The sequence below is a fragment of the Engystomops pustulosus genome, chromosome 3 (assembly GCF_040894005.1).
Source record: "Engystomops pustulosus chromosome 3, aEngPut4.maternal, whole genome shotgun sequence".
NCBI classification, from domain to species: Eukaryota; Metazoa; Chordata; class Amphibia; order Anura; family Leptodactylidae; genus Engystomops; species Engystomops pustulosus.
Window position 1 is genome coordinate 26,331,108 of NC_092413.1, and position 22,512 is coordinate 26,353,619.

Below are 22,512 nucleotides of genomic sequence, written 5' to 3' on the forward strand. Positions count from 1 at the left end.
GGTGTCTATAGCCCAGTGATCTATATACTGGGGTGTGCATAGTCCAGTAATCTATACAGTAAGGTGACATTATAGTGAGGTGTCTATAGCCCAGTGATGTATATAATGAGGTGTCTATATCCCAGTGATGTATACATTGAGGTGACATTATAGTGAGATGTCTATACCCCAGTGATGTATACATTGAGGTGACATCATGGCTATTTGTTGCCTGTATCTCCCCCTATTCCCCCACAGCCTAATCTTCAGGTGATCTTTTCCTTCATGGCTGTGCAGCTTTATGTTCCCTTCCCCTTGGTTAGTGTTCAGGAACTATCCATTAAATTGGGGATGATAAAGGGGTAGTGAGTGGACCCCCAGTAGTGTACAGTCACAGGATAGGACCCTGTCCATACATGAGCCCTATAGAGAGCAGCTGCAGGTAGTGCTATAGTCCAGGTGTCCCTGTATGGTGCTGGTTCTGTACTACTTGGACCACTGTGCTTCTCGCCTGATCCAGAATCCTGCAGACTGTGAAAGCAGTCATTCAGGGGGGGAATGCTTATTAACCCCTTCCTGTACTGAGTAACACATTGCTGTACACTATCCAAAGACTTAGCTCCCACTGCAGTCAGGATGGAGGCTTTGTAACAATAGGGGGGTAATGCAAAATTTGGATATCAAAGGAACAAGCATAACCCCTTATGTTATGTAGGGGGCTGAGTATAACAATATATAACTGAGTATAGCAATATGTACCATAGATGTCCAGGGGATCATCTGTTTCATACAGGAATTGTTATTATGGGGTGTGATACAGACAACTCATACACAGATTCCTATATACTGTTCTGCTGTATGTATACAGCCCCTGATGGACCATATATTACAGCATCATCAATACAGTACATAGCTGAGCCTTAGCCTGCACATACTGTAATGCAACACTATAGGACCGATGACCAAATATCTGCACCCCTTCACATGCAGCACCTTCATCTCATGCATAGAACTTGCCTGTCCACAACAAGGCAACATTAACCCCTCCACAGCCAGGGGCAGGCAACACACTATCATCATCTTTATTTTTTATTTTTTTGGGGAAACTGGTAAAAATCAGACATTGGGGAGGTGGAAAAGGGACTCACCATTTCCTCCCCTCAAGGAAGCAGGTGACCTGTAGATTGCAATAGGTGCTGAAACATGCTTTCCTCCATGGAAGTGATGAATGTGATGAGATCCCAGATTGGATGCACCCCAGGTCACCCCAAGGACCCCACTGAGGGTAAGAGGCAGTATCCACATGGCCAAAGGAAGGCTGGCACTAGCAGGGCCAGGGTCAGAGCTGGAGTACCAGGGCAGCCACTGCTGCTGCTGCATGGAGCAGTCAGATGCAGCTCTGCACAAACTTTTCCACCCAACACTCCACCAGGCTTGGAAAATTCACAGCTCCATCCCAGACAGCAGCCAATGTCTCCCCTTAGACAATTCTCCCTCTATCTTCTACTTCATTCTTTCCCCCAGTTTTCTGGTCCAATGACACCAATCCCCAGCCAAACACATAGTCACTTCAACAGAGCCACAATCTTGGTAGATATTAAAAGACTTGATCCTCCTCAAAAAAAAATAAAAACCCAACAAAAGAAAGGTGACAAGTTGTGGAGCAGCTTTTTTTCAATTAATGATCCATAGTTTGCAGAAAAGGGATTTCCTCTAGATGAATCGCAGCCATAATAATCCACAGGATATCCAGTTAGGAGACTGAAGAAAAAGCCACTTCCTAGAGCTTGCTGAGGAATAAAAATTGATGTGCTCTCCTAGGTTCTGCATTGAGTGGATGGACTCACAGAGCAGAGTCTTAACCACAGCCAACTCAATAATCAGCCTCCCCCCCAATGCAATGTGAGTGGTCTGACTATTAACAGTAATAGCAGAGCATGTTCCCAGAGAATAGTGCAGCCTTATGAAAGAATCAGGGAGAGGAATATGCTTCCCATCTGAAGCCTATGCAAATCTGCAGTCTCCAAACAGCAAATCACTGAAGCTTGGATGCAGTGCAGAGGAAGAGCCTATGTGAAAGAGGGAGGCAGAATAATGCTGTGGAGGAGAGAGAGAAAAAAAACCTTCTGATTCCCTTTGCTATTATTATACACCTACAAGACCAAAGCAAAGGGGATGCTCAGATTTCAGAAAGGTTCAAAAGAAGCAGCACTCTTATCTCTGGCTGTGTGCACAAGGCACTGGTGCAGATATACTTAGCATTTTCCCCTTCCATGCTATAGATCAAATGTTCCAACATCTTGGAAAAAAAAAAAAGGAAAAAAAGAAAGAAAAACTTATACACATTCTTAACCCTTTTACACACTGTTGCAGAAGGAATCAATGTGCTCTTGCGCCCCCTTGTGCTGGATCTAAGGATTACATGTCAGGATGCCTTTTATCAGGGAGATGGGGTGGGGGGGGGGGTCTTAGAGATGTTATTGCCACAGACACCTACAATATTTTGGTGGGGGAAGGAGTACTCACTGGAGACTGGAGGAGTCTGTGCCCACACTACATTACAATGGAATAGAGAATTGGAGGCAATTTTGCTCTGTGTAATGAAGCTTTGCTTATTGTTTTTAAGTATAAGTGGATTGTAATTAGAGATATTTAAGGAGACTTGTTTCTTGTTTAACCTGTTACTGGAGATCAGTAAAGCAGCACAGGCTATGTGTAAAGCAGTGCTGAATGGGTTACAAGTTATAGTGTACACAGTAGTACAGAAGGAGTTAACGTTACACTATAACACCCTCCATGACAATGGTTCAGAAGGGGTTAAGGTACACTATAACACCCTCCATGACAATGGTTCAGAAGGGGTTAAGGTACACTATAACACCCTCCATGACAATGGTTCAGATGGGGTTAAGGTACACTATAACACCCTCCATGCCAATGGTTCAGAAGGGGTTAAGGTACACTATAACACCCTCCATAAGACTGCAGAAAGGGTTAAACTCTTAATATTTTTTAGTTGCTGCTCAGAACAGTGATGCTATAACAGAAACTATTATCATTATTATTACTATTATTATTATACATGGTGTAATTATTGTTTATTTTATTTATTTATTTATTTTAGGTTTGTTTTTTTTTTAATGGTGTTGGAATAAAAAGACTAAGGCGAGTCTTTTAACCAGTTCAGTACCAACACAGTGAACAATGATATGATCTTCATCCTGAATAAGCCTTTCCCATACCTGTGATGCTTAGGTAGGAGAGCTCTTCCTTATATCATTGATCATACGGACACACAATGACACTAAAACTGAACTGGACAAACCCCTATATAATAACAGAGAGCAAGCTGTCCACAAGAGTGGTGCTGAACTGGTTAACTATGATTCTCCCCCAAAGCCACTGTCCACTAGAAGTGGTGCTGAATGAGTTCTGCTAATGATGGTGATTTTTAATCTCACCTTTTCAATGTTCATTGTATTGGTTTTCAATGGTCAATGTATGATCTCCGGTAGCTATACATCTCAGCGGCGTTGAACTGGTTAAATGCCTATAACACTAATAACACCTCATAGAGGCTGCCCACAATAGTAGTGCTGATCTGGGGGAGCTCTGCCTATATGGGAGGATGATTATTTTAACCCTACATATATTGTACTGTTTATTGTGTTGGTACTGAACTAGTTAAAACACAAGCATTATCCATGATAGTTATCTATCGCAGCAGTACTGAACTGGTTAAACGCCTATAATATTAATAGCACCCCACAGATGCTGTCCATAATAGTGCTGATCTGGGGGGGGGGGGCTCTGCCTATATGTGAGGATGATTTTTAATCTCCCATTTATTGTACTGTTTATTCTATTGGTACTGAACTAGTTAAAAGACCAGCATTATCCATGATAGCTATCCATCGCAGCAGTACTGAACTGGTTAAGCTCCTATAATACTACTGAAACCCCACAGTCACTGCTCACAACAACAGTGATGCCTATTAGTGATGTTTCATCCCCTTGTCTCTGTCCATTACATCGGCACTGAACTGGTTAATCCCCTATTATCATCCCAGTATCCTTATTCCTATCAGTAGCACTAATCTGTTTAAATCCCTTGTATGGCTAATACCTAGTGGTGCTGCGCTGGTTAAAAGGCTAGGATTGGTCTACAGAGCTGTTCACAGCAGCGGTGCTGAACTGGTTAAACGTCTACAGCAGCATAGGGGTTAAATGAGAGAGCTGTGCATATGTATAATTCTAGTTATTGTTGCTCATTATATATTCAGCCACACCCTCTATTTAGAACACCCCCTTTGAAGATAACTATTAAGGGTTAACTTAAAAGAGGCTTATTATTATTATTATTATTATTATTATTATTATTATTATTGTTATTATTATTTGACCCCTGTCCACATCAGTGATGGTGAACTATTAACCCCTTCAATATTAGCACCATAGAGTCACTACACACAGCAGCGGCGCACAACTAGTTAATCTCCCCGTACTATTAGTAATGTCTATTCCCTGCGTATTGTGACTGATCCCCATGTGTCGTTTTATTTCTCCCAGGAAATGATCTATATTTGTGTTCCCCCTTAAGCCCACCCTTAGATGTGTAAGGGGTGTATTATGTAGCAGGCGTTTGTACTCGGCACATACTTATCACGTGAATTCCCTTATGTCAGCTCCAGTAAGCAGGTGGAATGGATATTCCTCCGAGGATTCCTCTACAATCCTCAGTTACGGTGTGATAGCCTCAGACTAGTGGTGCCTCCAGGTACTGCAGCGAGTGAGAACATTTGACATTGATTCTCCAATCAAAAACAATTCACTGCAGTACTGAAACCCGGAGAATCGATTCCCCACATCTTCTAAAGATAAGAAAATACTAAAAAATGTCTTCTCCATCGATTCTCCCGATGGACTTGGGTTTGATGTTCTATAAATCCGGAGACTGTGAATTGACTGTTTTTTATCTTATTTTGGGGCAAATATTAAAATTTTCAAATTTTAAGCAAATTGTGCAGCTTTATAATCAATTTTACTATCTCTATTGATAAATACACGTTTTGCCTAAAGCTGGAAATGCACTAAATATCATAGAGACAAAAGCCTCACACAGAAAAAATCCAAATATCTGAAGCTTATCGTATCCCTATAGTACCTGCTGTCAGGGGAGAGTTGGAAGCAGGGGCGTATTACGACTGCCATGGGCCCTGGGTTCTCTGAATATTATAGCCAGTACAGATCAAAATTCACTTCCTACATACGGCACTAGAATAAAGCTTCTGCCTGCTTTCAATCTGCAGTTTCAGGACCTTTGCAGGACCTTCAAAGGTCCTGAAATGGTTCTTGTGTACCTGTGTATTGAGACCAGGTATTGAGGCCCTTCTTAGTAAAAAATCTGGGGAGTGTGTTTTTTTTGTGACAATGGGCCCCCTAATAGGCTTGGGCCCCAGGCTACTGCCCAAACCACCTATATTATAATCCACTACTGGTTAGAGGACCCCGAAATACATTAGATCACTTTAACAACCTTCAGAAATTGTCAGATATATTTATATTTTATAATTCTAACTCCAGACAAAATTTTTTTTTGGGTCCCAGTGACAATTTTGTGCTGGCATGGGACCAAGGATGATCAATAAAGCTTCATTACAGACTCCTTACTGCTGATCATTGCAGCGTGGGACTATAGTAACATCCAGAGACTTCACCAGAGGTCACAGTGGTCAGAGAGGTCGGTCTGTAACTAGGGGTTGTCTGTAAGTCGGGTGTCCTGAAGTTGGAAATTGGCTGTACTCTTGTTGAAAGGTTACTCTAAGACATTCAAGGAGCTTCAAGACATTTCCACCTGCAATGTGCGCATGCGGGCGTCTTCATCCCGTTTCATACTTCCATTTATGAGTGGCTGCTAAATTAAACATCTAAATCCCGCAGCGTAGAATCACATTACGGCAGGAAGGTTTCCTCCGATGAAGTGAATGGGAGACATCCTCTGCCATATCCTCCTTACAGATTGAAGATGTTTCCCAGCCACTTCAGCCATGATGAGACCTCATCTATTAGGAAAGGTTATCATTGCTTAGAGGTCCTTACAGCAAAGCCTCCTCTAAAGCCCCCCCCCCCCCCGGATGCCGCTCGGTACGGGCTTCCATGTACACATTGCACATCATATGAGCTATAATGATGTGCACAATCACATTTTCCCCATGCAAATCCATATATTTACCAGGTGGGCAGAAAATCATTGCGGCGAGATTGATCGGAAGCTTCGGTATCAATAAAATTTATGAAGCATGTCATTACTGTATATATAGAACTGACAAGGTCCACGGACCCAAAACAAAATGAATAGGCTAATTCTAGCATAAATGAGCAATGCCGTATATATGGTGATGGGGCCAGTGAAGCTCGCAATGTGTAAGTCTGCCTGTCTTTGACAGACTCATTACTATCTGTCTTCACATGGAGTAAGTGTGCAATCAATTCCCCAACATCCTAATTAGCCGAAGGTCTAAGGATGAAACAGGAGGGCAGGTCACATCAGTCCCAGATATTTGTCGGAGTGATTATTCCTATTTGCTGGCACAATTAGAATATATATGGGATCTTATTTAATAAGCTCCTATAAAAAAAAATTGCTTTGGAAACCTATTCACTCATATTGATATAGTTGTAGCGGAACTGGATTTGTCATAACTGTTCTACGGTTGTCCTATTGGTGTAACTCTATAATAAGAGGTCTTATTATATATCAGGGGATCATAAAAACCTGCATTGTGGGTAGAGATTAGGGATTCCATTACTAGATTCGGTAAAAAAAAAATTTAAGACAAAGGACCAATAGGACCGAGGCAACGTAGAAGATAAAAAATACATTTTAGGGTTTGATTATAATATTTTATTTAGAATTTCAATGTTTAATGTTTCTTTAAATGTACCCATCACAGTTTTTTTCAATAAAAAGTCTATATTTTTTTATGTTTTCTGCTCTGAGCACATCACTTCTCCCAAGATCTTGAAATGAGGAAGAATTGGAAACCCGTGAATTGAATTTTATAGGAAGCAGGGAGTATTTTTATAGGGTGGTTTCTAAAAATTCAAGACTTTTTTACTTAGACATAAGTGTGAAGAACAGAAGGATGACATTATATCGCTCCACCCTGTGATATTGTTGATTCTGTATTGAACAGCGATGGATTTTACAAGTCCTTCCCTTTGAAAGGTACTCAGTCCTTCTCTCCAGAGAGCTGGAGCACATACGGGATTGAATCAATCTACACTGTAGTCTATGAATAACCCTAAATGAGTGGAGCATGTACATTAAATAAGGGTTTCATGAATGCTATGTCACTGACTTCCACGATGATGGATTCCAGGGGGGTAAAAAACGGTCATCAGTATCAGCGGAGAAAGCTTCAACCATCCTTGTTATCAATTATAGACATGTATAGATTGAGAAATCTATGTATTGTATATAATAAAGCCCCGACCAACTAAATGTACACACAATAGTAAATTTACTTCTGTAAGGTCTTGATTGATTTGACCCCACTGATAATGGGGTGTCTATGCCTTATTATAGTAATGGAGTGATGCTCAATTTACATAATATGGGTCTGACAAAAATAATGGAGCTTCCAGATAGAGATTGAACAAAGAAGCAACATGCACCTAACACTTTATCAAAATAATCCTAAAAATCTTAATGACTGTTTTTTGCTGAGAATTTTAGAAACTTCTAATTTAAATGTTTGGGAATTTAGCTCCAATGGTGACGTGATCTGGTCTGGACCTGAGTATAGTTGGTTATCATCCCATTACAGGGGTTGGTTGGGCTTAAAATGCTTTTCAAGTCTTACTATAAGAATATACTTATCTTCCATGTGGTGCTCCGCTCCATTCCTTGGGGGTAATGTCACATCCATTAGAAATGGAGCAGATTAGCGCTGTGGTTGTGACATCACTGTTGGGCCTCTGTATATATACAGAGACACTGCTGACGGTAGACACAGCATTGCACTGGTACACCACAGAGAGGTTAGTATAGCTGCTTTTCTATTTCCCCCCCCCCCTCCCTCCCCCCGGCAGTCTTGAAAAAATTTTAAGACTCTTTATTGTGATTTTGGAAATGAAAAATTTGCTACTATCTACTTTTGTGTTCCCATAACAATTAAAGCAACATCGGTTTGGACCAAAAATATTAAGACTTGAATCAAGTCTTACAAGAAATTCTGCAAACCTTAAGTGATGCAAATTTTGAACGATTCGCTTGTCTCCAGCAGCCGAATACACCGGCATTGCTCTGTGAGGTTGTGACCTGTGACCCTGTCACAATGTAGTGCAGTTAGTGAAACTGGAGTTAAAGGGTAATAAGTATTACATTTCCAATAATTGGTGGCCACTATCGGGACCTTGAAGATAGTGAAGTTGTGTTTGAGTGAAGTTTCGGTCAGACATGTCCCCTAATGATCATTTCACTGTCTACTAGGCTGATGGATACACACATAATGGGGCAGATTTACTTACCCGGTCCAGTCGCGATCCCACGGCGCGTTGTCCGACGTGGATTCACATCTGCCGGGATTCACTTAGGTCGTGCGCCCGATATCCAGCAGGTGTCGCTGCTGTGCCGAGGTCCGCCGAAGTTAACCTTCTTCTTCCCGGTGCATGGAAGTGCGTGTCAAGCGACACAAATTCTTTTTTAAATACCGCAGTTTTTCTGAATCCGTCAGGTTTTCCAACGGCCATGCCCCCCATTTCCGTCGCATGCAAGTCGATGCGCCAATGCGACACAATCCGATCGCGTCAATTCAGGGTAAAACGGCGCAAAGCGGTAATATTCGTGAAACCCTGTGATTCGTCCCCTTAGTAAATGAACCCCATTGTGTACAGTGCTCAGCAGATTGTATCAGCCTCATAGACATGGAATGAGTCCTGTTTGACCCAACATCTAGTTCATGTAGTCAAGCAATGAGGGGGAGCAAGGACTCCAGACTATGTGCTGTTTTGATGTTTTAGGAAGCTATCACTTTGGTTTTGCCTAAATATAACCTTGTATATAAAAATGAGTAACATATATGTCTTATACCATATATTACAGCATAACTTGTACCTTCCTTGTCGGTATATCTGTATTTGTGATCATGTGGGTGTCTTGTACAACATCCTTCATGTGAAGCATGCTCAGCAGAAAATCCCCGCTCCGGCACATCCAGAAGAAGAGCCTTCATCTCCGATACAGCGTATCGAAGCCTTAATTTCCTTTTACAGCTCCTCATGTAAATGTTGTCTCTGCTCCGCTATTCACTACTGTCCACTTGAGACTGTGAGATCATTGCAGGGAAAAAGCTTTTTTTATTTACTTCAACAACAATTTGGAAGGTAAATCTCAGCCAAGGCGAGGAAGATGAATGCAGCACGAAGCAAATAAGCATGGCTCCCTCTCCCCGCCAACAGAATCAACGTCAAACGCAACGAAAGCAATGGATCACGAGGAAAGAGCAATTTCCTTCTGTGAGGATTAAGAAATGCCCCTTTTGTGCTGCTAAATCAAAAGATTTTCGCCTTTTATTCTCTCTTTTTTTTTAAGAAAATAGTAATATATTTCATTCCCGGGTAAATAGTCTCCCGAGGAGCAACAGCAATAGATCCAAACGACTTGGCTCCATCTCCAATCGATAACACAGATAATACCCTTTATATTGTACTCCTTTCTACGGCCCATATTGATAAGTCAAGAAAAATTAAAGTGAAACGCGCCGGAGAGATAATTACCGTAACTAGAATGACTTTCCACTAAACACTCCTGTCCTTCTAAGCCCCGAGGGCAAAAGCTCATTTCATTTTTAATCCTGGCCATAAAAACTTCTAAGTCCTCTCAAATGCATGACAAAAATGCTGGCAGTGCAGGAGTTAAAAGACCATAACTAACACATAAGACTTGTGCAAAAAATTACTGGGATCCCCCACCAATCACTAGCGAAAGAGTCATCCTTAGTGCATAATTACAGAGAAGTTTAAATGTAGCATTGGTCAAACAGAACTTATTCCTTGTCTATGAGGCCAATGGAAGCACTGTACATAACTGAATCCATCAGCCTCATAGACTGACAATGTAGAAAACATCAGGAAACATGTGAAATCAACACTTCAAACACTTCTTCACTATCATGTTGTTCCCAATGGGTCATCATCACCACCTATGACATATTTATACACTATAACCCTATAACACTGATTGACCTAGGTATGTAAGGAGATACTAATACAAAGCACCAGTCCAAGAGTGGTCAGAAGCTAGCTGGGGTCAGGGAAGGTTGTATAATTATAGCTAAGAAACAAGCTGGGTAGGTTTGGGTAGGTAGAGCAACATCATAGTCAGGGTTATCCTGGGTTGCACCACTAAAACACTGGAATAGGAATGAAATTCCTGGGGCATTAACATTGGAGACCACCTGTTAACATAAGCCTTTGATGGACAAACCATAGGAGGAACATTTTGTGGGTTTGTGAAATGGAATACAAACATTTTAAGGGTGTGAACCCTTTAAATGGGTCCACTCACCCAATCGGTAAAACCCTAAACTGATACTCGTATGTAAGCTACCATATTGGCTGGGATCGTTGCTCCTGTTGACATCATTGTAGGCAACAAGATGGCTGCCAAAATGGTGCTGGCGACTTTGCTTTTGGCAGTACCAGTACTGATCACGCGTGTTATCGGTGGGGGTGAACCAAAGCCGAACTTCTAACTGAAGTACGAACCCGTACATTGCGGTTCGATCCACACATGGTTAGTCACCTCCGACTGGGGAAAGATGCCTTATATATCCTGTGTTTGCCATGCTTGCCTGATAACCAGTGTTGTGCGGACCCATGCAAATTTTAAGGCCACTTCAGGTGGTGACGTGTGTTTATTTGAATCCGGACAGTCTTCAGAGTCAAGTCTGTGGGAACCTGAAAACGTAAAGTTTTGTACGAACCCAAACTTTTTGCTTCGGATTTGCTCAACACGACGGATAGCCAACTGTAGAGGGCACATCGGCTTTTGCGTATTTGGTGAGAGGTGGGACATTGATAGATGTGCTCCGATTATACAAACCCACTCATTGCTAATCATGTTCATGACTGTTCAAGAAAATGTTGGCACAATATTTGTTTTTTACAATGTGACACAAACGGCAAGTTTAACCTCTTTTGTAGATTCCTCCCCAGATCTATCGCTTTCCGGAGAACAGGTGTTTGGTCCTTGGCTAGCGGAGAACAATAACTGTTGGCAAACACTCGCTTTCCATTCTTGTGTATGTATATAACATTCGGTTCCATCATACACTGTGGTGTGAAGAATCCTGTGGTTATCGCTGTTCGGTGTTGATATCCTCCGTGCTATTTCATACAACATCCACCGGAGGCGTTTCATCCCGATATAGGTCGCATGCTATTATACAAGCTAATGCATGCTTCTTCATTCTGCCCACATAGCATAACACGATTATGGTGAAACTGTTTTGCCATCATTAACATAGTTAACAAGCCCTAGGAAATCTGGAGGTATTTATAGAGCGATGAGCACTTCACATGTTTCCTAATCTGAAAATAATGATATGCGTGAAGAATAATATTTTCATCATATTTTGGTGTTTTGTGCAAGTAACCACAGGGTAAAATACATTAATATATGTGACAAAGGGCAAACTATACAATTTTAAGGAGGACCTGTCATCACCATCAACAACTCCATTTTTTTTTTGCATCCTGTAGGAGGCGCCACTTCACCGATTCTGGCGCAGTTGGAATTTTTTCTCCAGTCTCTACCATTCCTAAACAACCAGTGCTAATAGTTTAGGTACACAGGCAGTCTCTCTAGTGTCAAATGGGAAGTCCTGGGCGGTATCAGATGTACTGGAACCGCCCACCTGACAGTTGAGAACTGAGATAGCATTCCAGCTGCCAAAACTAATAATACTGATTACTCAGGAATGGAGAGGGCTAGAGGAGAAATCCCAACTGCTCCGTAATTAGTGGAGCAGCAACTATCAAAGGATATAAGGATTTGGTGTTGGTGGAAGTCATACAATTTCCAAGGATGTAATGTAATACTGATTTAAAGGAAATCTACCATCAAAATCCATCACGATAAACCAGGGACACTTACTCCTAGGTCATATTCATTATCCATGGCCTCCTTCCTTCTAAAATCAACTTTGAAATTTATGCTTATTAGCCAGAACCCATCAGTACCGTCATGGGCTGTTACACTGTGCAGTAGCACTTCCCCTCTCTCACCATGTCCTGAAACTGCCTTTGCTACAGGGAGATTACAGTAGAGGGGGGATGTAATGTTGGGGCTGGGGAGAGGGACAGACAGCCTGTTACAGCACAGAGGGGCTCTGGTAACGCTCCCCAAAGGCATAATTTTTAAAGTTGATTTTGGAAAGAAGGAAAGAAATATAAAAAGATTACCACTGTCACGGTGCCTGGATCAATGAGTAAGTGTCCCTGCTTTATCATGCTTGATTACCCTTGCCATTTATATTCTCGGTGTTTATCTATGTAGTAAAGATGTCTAGTTGGATATGTATAGGAATGGACTCAAAGCAGAGGAGCTGTCACAGAGCTCAGATCACAGCAGTGTTAGGACACGCCCCCGGTGCTCCTCCAGAAGCTACAATCAGTTGCTGCACTGTAATAATTGATTTATTTTTCTAAACTTATTAGGACCGTATTATATGTCAGTATATAGATATAGATACACATGATCACTTTTAGTCATTGTGGGAGGAGGGTGATATATCTCGGAGGAGAACGAGGACATATGTGCTAATTGGGATATGTGATAAGATTCTCTGGAGTGGATCCTTCACCAGTTATTAGTTACACATGACGGGGTCTAGTCTCAAACCATATAAGGCAAAAAACCTTGTGAATTAAAATTTAGAATAGCCAAAAAAAAAAAAAATACATGAAAACATTAAAGATATTCATAGATTTTTATATATTGCAGGGAAAAGGTGAAGATTTCGAAAATCCTTTCAGTCCATCAAGAATAAATGTCTAAATTTGATTATTGTTCCAAACTACAAAATGATTAAAACCGATGGCAGTAAAATTGGTAATAGTTAATTTTTGTTAAAAAAAACATAGAAAATTTAGATTAATCAAATAATTTATCAATCAATCATTATTGCCAAAAAAAAAATAAAAACATTGATAAACATAGCCAACATTTTACCCGCAGACTTAAAGTTACACTACACGTGTTGTCAGCTTTTCTACTGTGGAGAACGTGCATCGCGAGTCCATGTTTCTGCACAACACGGTGATCGGGATTGTGATTCAATACCCTAGTGTTTAATTAGGAGCGGTGTTTACGGAGCTATATGGGCGCTCTCCTATCATCCATACAAGAGGTGTTTACTAAGAGGACACGATGGAGGTGGTAGTTTGAGGAACATCCACTACAGTGTTGCTTTGAGTTGTCTTAGTAGAGGTGCATTTCCATGTTCACGTTTTGGTTTGCAGTTTTTAGTTCCCAAAATCCATATATCATATATCACATCCGAGTTATATCCTCTGTATTTTATGATCACAAGCCTGTTGTGCTCTGAAAGATGAGAATCTTATCTTTAATATGACACCAGATGCATATTTCTAGGTGCTATAGAACTAAAGATAGGGGTGTCTATAATGACCGCCCCCCCTGTGACCTCTAAACTTGATTCATCTCAGGCAAAATATGACTCTTCTCTGCTCATGTTCACATGACTTTGGAGGAATTATTATTTTTTTTTTATAGGTAAATGGATGAGATTTCCCAGTGGAGATGGAAAGGAAAAGGCATGTCATCCCCTCCCTGAGGGGTTTGGTAGTTTAATGGGGTAAAATCTGTTGCCGTGTATATAATATGACTTAATATAGTTTCAGAATAAGGTAAAATAAATGAAAAATAACAATGAGAAAAGGGTCAGGAAGTGGAGGAAAGTCTTTGTGTGTTGCTAATAGGCTTTTTCTGTGCAATAATTTGGCTCATGTGATTGATAAACTACTTGGCTGTAAACCTATTAGACGTATTCACCAGGGTTTCTTTTAAGACGTAAATAAATCAATGCGTTCGGCGAGCAAGTTTTAGCTCAATTGGAAGCATTAACTGTGCAAGTCCACGGAAATATCTCAGATCTGCTGCGACTGAGAACAAAATATCCCCAATACTTCCCAATGTCTCTAGAAATAACTCAGCAGGAGGAGCAACGGGGACATTACTACTGTGATAGAACAACCACCAGCATCACAACCTGATCTCCTTCCATCTATCTATATACAAGTATCTATCCACACATCTATTTATCCCAATTATCCCATTCTATCTATCTATCTATCTATCTATCTATCTATCTATCTATCTATCTATCTATCTATCTATCTACCTATGTACTCTATCTATCTATCTATCTATCTATCTATCTATCTATCTATCTATCTATCTATCTATCTATCTATCTATCTATCTATATATCTATCTATCTATCTATCTATCTATCTATCTATCTATCTATCTATCTATCTATCTATCTATCATCTATCTACCTATCTACCTATGTAATCTATCTATCTATCATCTATCTATCTATCTATCTATCTATCTATCTATCTATCTATCATCTATCTACCTATCTACCTATGTAATCTATCTATCTATCATCTATCTATCTATCTATCTATCTATCTATCTATCTATCTATCATCTATCTATCTATCTATCTATCTATCTATCATCTATCTATCTATCTATCTATCTATCTATCTATCTATCTATCTATATATCATCTATCTATCTATCTATCTATCTATCTTTCTATTGTATCTTTCCTTGTATTTTTCTATCTATGTAAATCTATGGGGCTCATTTACTAAGGGTCCATGGAGCGCATTTTCGTTGGGTCTCCCGGCGATTTCCGTTTTGCGCTGAATTGCCCCGGGATTTTGGTGCACACGATCGGATTGTGTCGCATCGGCTCCGGCTTGCACGCGACAGAAATGGGGGGGGGGGGCCGTCGGACAACCCGATGGAGTCGGACAACGCGCAGGATTGAACATTTAGAAATGCATCCCAAGACACACACTTACATGCACCGGGAAGAAGAAGGTGAACTCTGGCGGTCCTCGGCGCAGAAGCGTCGGATGCAGGAACTATCTATCTATCTATCTCCTATCTATCTATCTATCTATCTATCTATCTATCTATCTATCATCTACCTATCTATCTATCTATCTATCTATATATCTTCCATCTATCTATCTATCTATCATCTATCTATCTATCTATCTATCTATCATCTATCTATCTATCTATCTATCTATCTCATATCTATCTATCTATCTATCTATCTATCTATCTCATATCTATCTATCTATCTCATATCTATCTATCTATCTATCTATCTATCTATCTATCTATCTCATATCTATCTATCTATCTATCTATCTATCTATCTATCTCCTATCTATCATCTATCTATCTATCTATCTATCTATCTATCTATCATCTATCTATCTCATATCTACCTCCTATCTCCTATTTATGATCCCCTTCTGTACCGCTATTAATCTGTGCCTGATGCGTCCTCACATGGATGTGACAGATATTTTGCTATTCACAACACAACCTTTAGGTGGCGCCTATACGATATATGTGTCTTTATATCACATAACTGTGTTGTTTAGAAAAACTGCTCATCTCATGATACATCTATATGAACTTATTCACCATTACCAGCAGAATATATACACTTAACATCCCGCTTGGTGCTAGGCCAGGGTTTGTTATGGGTTCTGGTCTGGGTTTGGTACCTGAACTCTGGGAGAACAGAATTTTTAAGTTCAGTGGGTCTGCCAGGTGCCTCTCAATAGGAAACACAGCGCCATCTATTGGTAGAAGTATGTACTGCACTGACACATTTCTTGTTCTTGTTAGATATCAGAAACCCAAAAATTTGGTAATTTTTTAAAATATATTTTTGTATCCCACTGCATACAGCGCTTTGACTATACAATGTATTCATATTAATTCCCTCTAATATATTGCTGTACAGTGAACATTGTGTTCAAAGGAAATCCCTCCGCAGAGCCCTCCTGTCAATCATGTTCTTCCTCCGCAGAGTAGGATCTGTAGTGAGCGATCAAGGTGACATATTCTTACTCTGAACATATAAATAGGAAGAATTGGTGAAAAAAATGACACAAGTCGCTGAACTAAAACTAGATAAAATCAATGTAACAATGTGACTACTGCATTAATAAACACCTAATATACACTCACCATACAAGACCAAGGTTTTATGATATGAGTAAAGACAGAAAAATCCTCTAAGAGAGATGCAGTACGACAAAGGAAAGGATTAAGTGTAAGAGAAAAATCCTTAAAAGGTGATATTTTTCCCAAAAAACAGCCCCACACCAGACCATAAGTAATGAGTGATATTGCAGCTAAACTCCATTCATTTCCATATAGTTGAACTGTAATACCAGGACAAACCATGTTCAGGTGGGGCACTGTTTTTGAAGACATCAGGAATGCAGATGAAGAACGATTTAAAGGGGTTTTCCAAACTAAAAATGTTGATGATATAGACAAGCCCCAAATATCCAATTTTTTTGGAATCCAACTACCAGCACCCCCACAGATCCGCTATTCTGAGCAGCTGATCAACAGAGAATGGAACATGAAGCAGACAGCTCCATTATCTGTGTAGTGGTCAGACCAGGTTACTGCAGAACAGATCCCATTCATTTCAATAGGAGGTAAGCCGCAATGATCCAGTTCAGCCACTGCACAGAGAACGGAGCTGTCTGCTACCTGCTCCATTCAATATTTATCATCTCTGAGTGCAGTCAGGGTGCTGGGTGTTAGACACCCACCAATCTGATATTAAAGTCATGTCAAAATTTGTTGCAACTTTAACCTGTTCCGTGTCAACTTTAATAATTCTACTTCCTTAGGCTGCATTCACGATGTATATACGGCCGATATATGTCCCCCATACACTTCTACGGGCTCACGGCATCGTACGGGAGCGGTACGGTGCAGCACACGTGCGTCACCGTACCGTTCCCTAGCCCGGGAAAAGATAGGACATGTCCAGAGGATCCACTACCACTGATCCTGACACATATGAGCCATCCTGTAACATTCCTCCTAGAAATCTTTGCATTCATTGACAACTAGGTTTTACCAACGGTGTGATGGGTGTCCCTTGGATAGTCTTAAACTTCCCAATGAGGACAACCCCACAATTTTAAAAATATGGATGAAAACACCCAGTTGTCAATGTATTCATTGAGATAACAGAGAGATAAGGAAAAAAAATTCAGCAGAATTTGAAACGGATGTAGTCACAAAAGGCAAAGAATGCGCCCAATAATATTACATACATAACTAGGGGGCACATGCCGGAGAAGACATGGGAGTGTTTGTGTATACTTATACATATGCGGGGACCAGGTGACCAATGAAGACCCTCTATACCTTTTAAAATGGACAATTATTTTAGTGATAGACATACCATTATGGGAAACTACACAATAGTGAGGAAAAACCACTATGTGCACTCTATTGTGTAGAGTGCACCCGATTCATGAAGACCGGAGCACGGATACTGTTAGTACAAAAATGGAAAAGATTTAGTGTAAGAAAAAAATGGGAATTTTTTTCCCTAAAAACAGCCTCACACAGCCTTACACACCATTATGGGAAAATACACAATGGCCCACATTTATTAATAGTGAGGCAAACTCCACTATGTGCCTCACTATCGTATAGAGTGCACCCGATTCATGAAGACCAGAGCACGGTCTTCATGAATCTGTTGCACCCTGTGGGCACCCAAAGTGCATGAACCTATCGCACCAGTTTTTTTTATGCTGCACTCAGTTTAACGGCAGTGCACAATAATTATGCCGGACTTCCGACATAAATTTGGCAGCCGGTGTGAAAACGCACCGGAATGCCCCTTTAGGTGTACAGTATTGTTTTACAGTGTGCACAGTGCAGCCATGACACAATACTGTGCAAACACTTCTTAAATACATGTATTTATGTGCAATCTGTGCCAGAATACTGGCACACATTGCTTGATAAATGTGGACTAAACTGAAAACAATGGGGCCCCTCTAATCATTACATTACGATGCCCTATTAGTTACCAGCCTACATGCCCCATTGAAATAACATGGTGTGTTCCCATAATGGACCAAACCGAGGAGACAAGATGGAGCATCAGGTGGCAAAAAAGATGGAGCTTCTGGTGGAAAGCCAAACCCCCCCTACATTTATTGCCCTTTAATACCTCAATTTACCCCTACGACAAAGTTTAGGACGGTAGGAAGAACAGCTCTGAAGCACAAACTCCTGCAATTTTCAATTTAAAAGATCAAGACTATTTTATATATTTCATCCCCCGTGCAGGAATCCCTTAATAGAATTTTTTTTTAAGTCATAAAATGTAGAGATTTTAGAAAATATATATTTTAACTCCATTAGCTTAACCATCTTGGAAAGCTTTAAATAATAGGTTTAGTAATCCATTAAATCTTCATACACTGGAATTATATGTAATTTGAATCACAAAGAGCTTCAATTTGTTCTTTGTATACCAGGGGTGCTGGAGGAGATTACACCTTCCCCAGTCTAGAAGAAATTAATTCGGAGAATTTCAGAACCTTGGATTTGAAGATTGAACACTATGGCGGTGTATTCCATAAATATTTCCCCGACCGGTGTAAGTTATAGCGGGAGCGGGCACCAGGCGTGCACACATAACCGCGGTAATGCAATCTGTAAAACTGTCTTATTCTATATGTGTTGAGATTATTTAGCGTCGTGACATACGCAATATATGTTTCTGCTTTTCTGCCTCTAATTTCAAGCTTAGAAAACTCTTCGAAAGGCGACCGCAATAAAATGTCAGTACCTGATTCTATAAGATTTCTACGCTTGGCTGCCTAAAGGCAGCGCGTGTACAGCCCTATTTATCATGCGGCATCAAGCATAGTATTGTGTACTCGGATGCTTTATGCTATGGTGTTAGTGCCTGGCAAGTGGTCTCGCTGCCGTTCACTGGCGAACATCAATGGCTCGATAGACTTTTTGAGAATATTTTTCTAAGGAAATGCTTCTCTCTTCTTTTATTATAGGTTTATGGTTGTCTTTACTATTCATTGTTCTATTGATCGCCATAGAACAATCATAATAAGTCCTGATAATTTAGGGTCTCATACACATGGCAGATACATGTGCACAGAGAAGGAGCAGCTAAATACAGTTTGACAATGTTGGAATTTTGTATTCCGGTTGACCGCCATTTAGTATTATAGAGGGACAATACAATATGGATCAGATTGGACCCAATTATCTTTATATCTGTTAATTTGCAATGGTTTGACCAACCTTTTTATGTTTCTGACGGTCTTGACTATCCTCAAAAAGCAGATATCGAGGGACATAAGGACTTATCCTTTTGTTTTAGGGACCGGATGGTGATGCCAAACATCTCTGGTGGAAACTTTCTCCATTCATTACACATGGATAGATATGATGGATAGCTGTTACATATTGGATTTGAGCCAGTATAAGGGACACAATGGGGCACATGTATTAACGGCTGGATTCACGTTTTTCCGTCGGGTTTTGGTATTTTTTCCGTTTTGCGACGTTTTGCGCCGAATTCCGCCAGGATTTTGGCGCATGCGATCGGATTACGACACAATCACACCGGGTTGCATGCGACGGAAATCTGGGGGCGTGGCCGTCGGAAAACCCAACAGATTCGGAAAAACCGCCGTATTTACAAAAAAAAAAATTGGCCGCACGCGCCATACTTACATGCACCAGGAAGAGATCAGTGAACTCCAACGCACCTCGGCGCAGCAGCGACACCTGCTGGATATCGGGCGCAGGACCTTCATGAATCGCCGGAAGACCCGAACGCTCGTCGGAGAAGCCGCCGCTGGAACGCGAATGGACCGGGTAAGTAAATGTGCCCTAATAAGTCAAATTTTTAAAATAATCCAAAAAGTTTTACCGGTATTCATTCTATTACTCTATTATAATGACATGAATTTAAAAAGCTTTTGAAGTATGAGATTTCAATGTCAAGTATTCTCTATTGTAAGAGCAATACGACTATGGAACTTGCCAGCACAGGATATTGTGATCAAGCTTAAGGGTAATGCCGAAACGTGTCGATCTTTGTCATGTTTTTATCCGATGTATGAACTAATCTGGATTATAAATAAAGCCTGAATGATTTTTAGAAAGGAACCTTGTGCTGGATATTTTCTGGGTGCAGGTTGTTGTGATGGTTGATTTTACGCACAAGATTTCTCTCTTGAAAGTTGGATTTTTGGGATGGGATATTGGGACAGGCATTTATTAAAATATCTATATTTGGAGTTGGGATGGATTTTTTTTCTAAATATGTGGCAACTAACATGCCGATGGGTGTTTTTTGCCTTTATCGCAATTAATATGGGCTATTTTACCATTGTACAATATCTAGGACCTTGTGAAGGGACTGGGCAGCCATTGGATTCCCGGTGTGTCTAAGATGTAATAAAATAATGAGCCTCATAGGTACTGCAACAGACAAACTAATATAATGGCTACAGGGAGCTCATGGAGGGTGGGTGGGAGCTAAGTTGAACTTACTCATCTTATATGGTTACTCACAACTCTAAAGGTTTAATAGTGGCTGCACCAGACTCTTATGATCCCTTGTGGTTTATGGCCACCGAGATGAAGGTATAAAGGATATATTGTAGAAAGTACATGTGGTAAATACACTGCCTAAATAACATGATTGGTAAGACGTATCTGTAGGTTCATATGTTTTATGGACAGGACTATGCATTTCGGGGGTGGACCGGCCCTTTCATCAGGTCCAAGAGTACATAGGTAGAATGCCAAGGCCAACACCTGTACTGGGTCCCATTTTGTGAGATCCTATGCAAGGTTAGACATCTCATCTAGTTGAGTTTCTTAGATCTTCAGCACAAGGCCAAGGCAACGTGTTAACTTTTTGAGATATGGGGCAGTAACGTAAAGCAGAACTGGAATCATACTTTACTGTGTATCCATTTACTAAACTGAACTAATTTTCCTACAAAATGTACGTTTTAGGAGTATCTCCCAACTAGCTTGATGTGTGGACGCACTTCTTTTCTACAGACGGTTTTCTTTATATCATCTGGGTTCAACTCCACGTCAGGGTGGATGGTGGGTAGAAAATTATCGCTATTTCTCCTTCTTTTTTTTCCGACCACTCTTTAGAAAATTGAGCTATACTTTTAAGTCATTTGGGTTGTCTTTATTGTGCTATTTACAGTGTTTTTCCTCTCCGGCACAGCGTATCTTTGTCATTTTCGATGACATTTATATGTTAAGGAGATTGTCAGGAAAAATGTATTTTTGAATAGTTTATATTTCTCTGTATCGTTTTCTCACAAAAATTATTGCAGGAATTGTCCCTGTGACAATACGATAGAATTAATATTTAACTCGACATCTTATCTTATCCCATTTCAATATCTTAGCACTTGATTTTTTTTTTTAGGCCTCCCGCATTCAATTATGTCGGCTTGGTCTTTTTCTTTGAGGATGTCTGACATGCGAGAGTGGGAAGGTTTCCAAGAGAAAATAATAGATCTATAGATGATAGACATCTGCTTATTGCTAAATTGCTATATACTTGTCATTTGTTGACAGCAGCAGATGATCTTATAAGAGCTTTTGGATCAAAAACGCATAGGATTATACATTGAAAGGGAATTCTACAATGGGTTGAGCGGTATATGAAGCGCACTTCAATCATCCTGTGGCTACAGAGCCAGGAATAGACATATACTTTACAGATCATTCCGGATAAAAAGTATCCAGTCTTTTTCTTGTCTTTTAGTAATGTGTGGATTTATAGTATGGTCCTACTGGTATTATATTGATGTTTAAAGGAAAAGATAGATAGATAGATAGATAGATAGATAGATAGATAGATAGATAGATAGATATGAGATAGATAGATAGATAGATATGAGATAGATAGATAGATAGATAGATAGATAGATATGTAAATAGATAGATAGATATGAGATGGATAGATGGATAGATGGATAGATAGATAGATAGATAGATAGATAGATAGACAGATAAAACGGTTGTTGGCTACATTTAGGCTTCCCAACACTGAAGCCTTTGTCAAGCTAACAGTATCCATGGAATAAAACCACCAGTACTGCCTTTCTTCGTTTTTGTATGTATATGAAGTTTACCACACTTCGTTGGCTGGCACCCATTTCCTACAGATAATGGCAGCACACCAGCATGTTGTTGGCGGCGTGCTTGCACCACATTGATTTTCACATTGTGTTTTCGACAAACTTTAACGGGTCTGCTCATCACTAGTTCCAATGTATACCATAGCAATAGGCTGCACTACACAATTAAAATTTATAAAAGTATAAAACAAAAAATAAAACAAA

The 22,512-nt window shown here is 40.2% G+C and overlaps 1 protein-coding gene across 17 annotated transcripts in view; it reads right to left on the minus strand.

The window, feature by feature from the left end:
• Positions 1-22,512, minus strand: part of NRXN1 (neurexin 1) — a 1,062,013-nt gene that overhangs the window by 343,951 nt on the left and 695,550 nt on the right. Inside the window, exon 1 of one of the 17 annotated variants that reach the window (XM_072140351.1) lies at positions 1,128-2,206. The exons of 13 other annotated variants lie outside the window; for them this stretch is intronic. In XM_072140351.1, the coding sequence (XP_071996452.1) occupies positions 1,128-1,359 (232 nt within the window). In that variant the 5' untranslated portion in view covers positions 1,360-2,206. Of the gene's footprint in view, positions 1-1,127; positions 2,207-22,512 lie in introns of those variants that run through there. 3 more of the 17 variants (XM_072140352.1, XM_072140348.1, XM_072140349.1) reach the window with 3 other exon arrangements.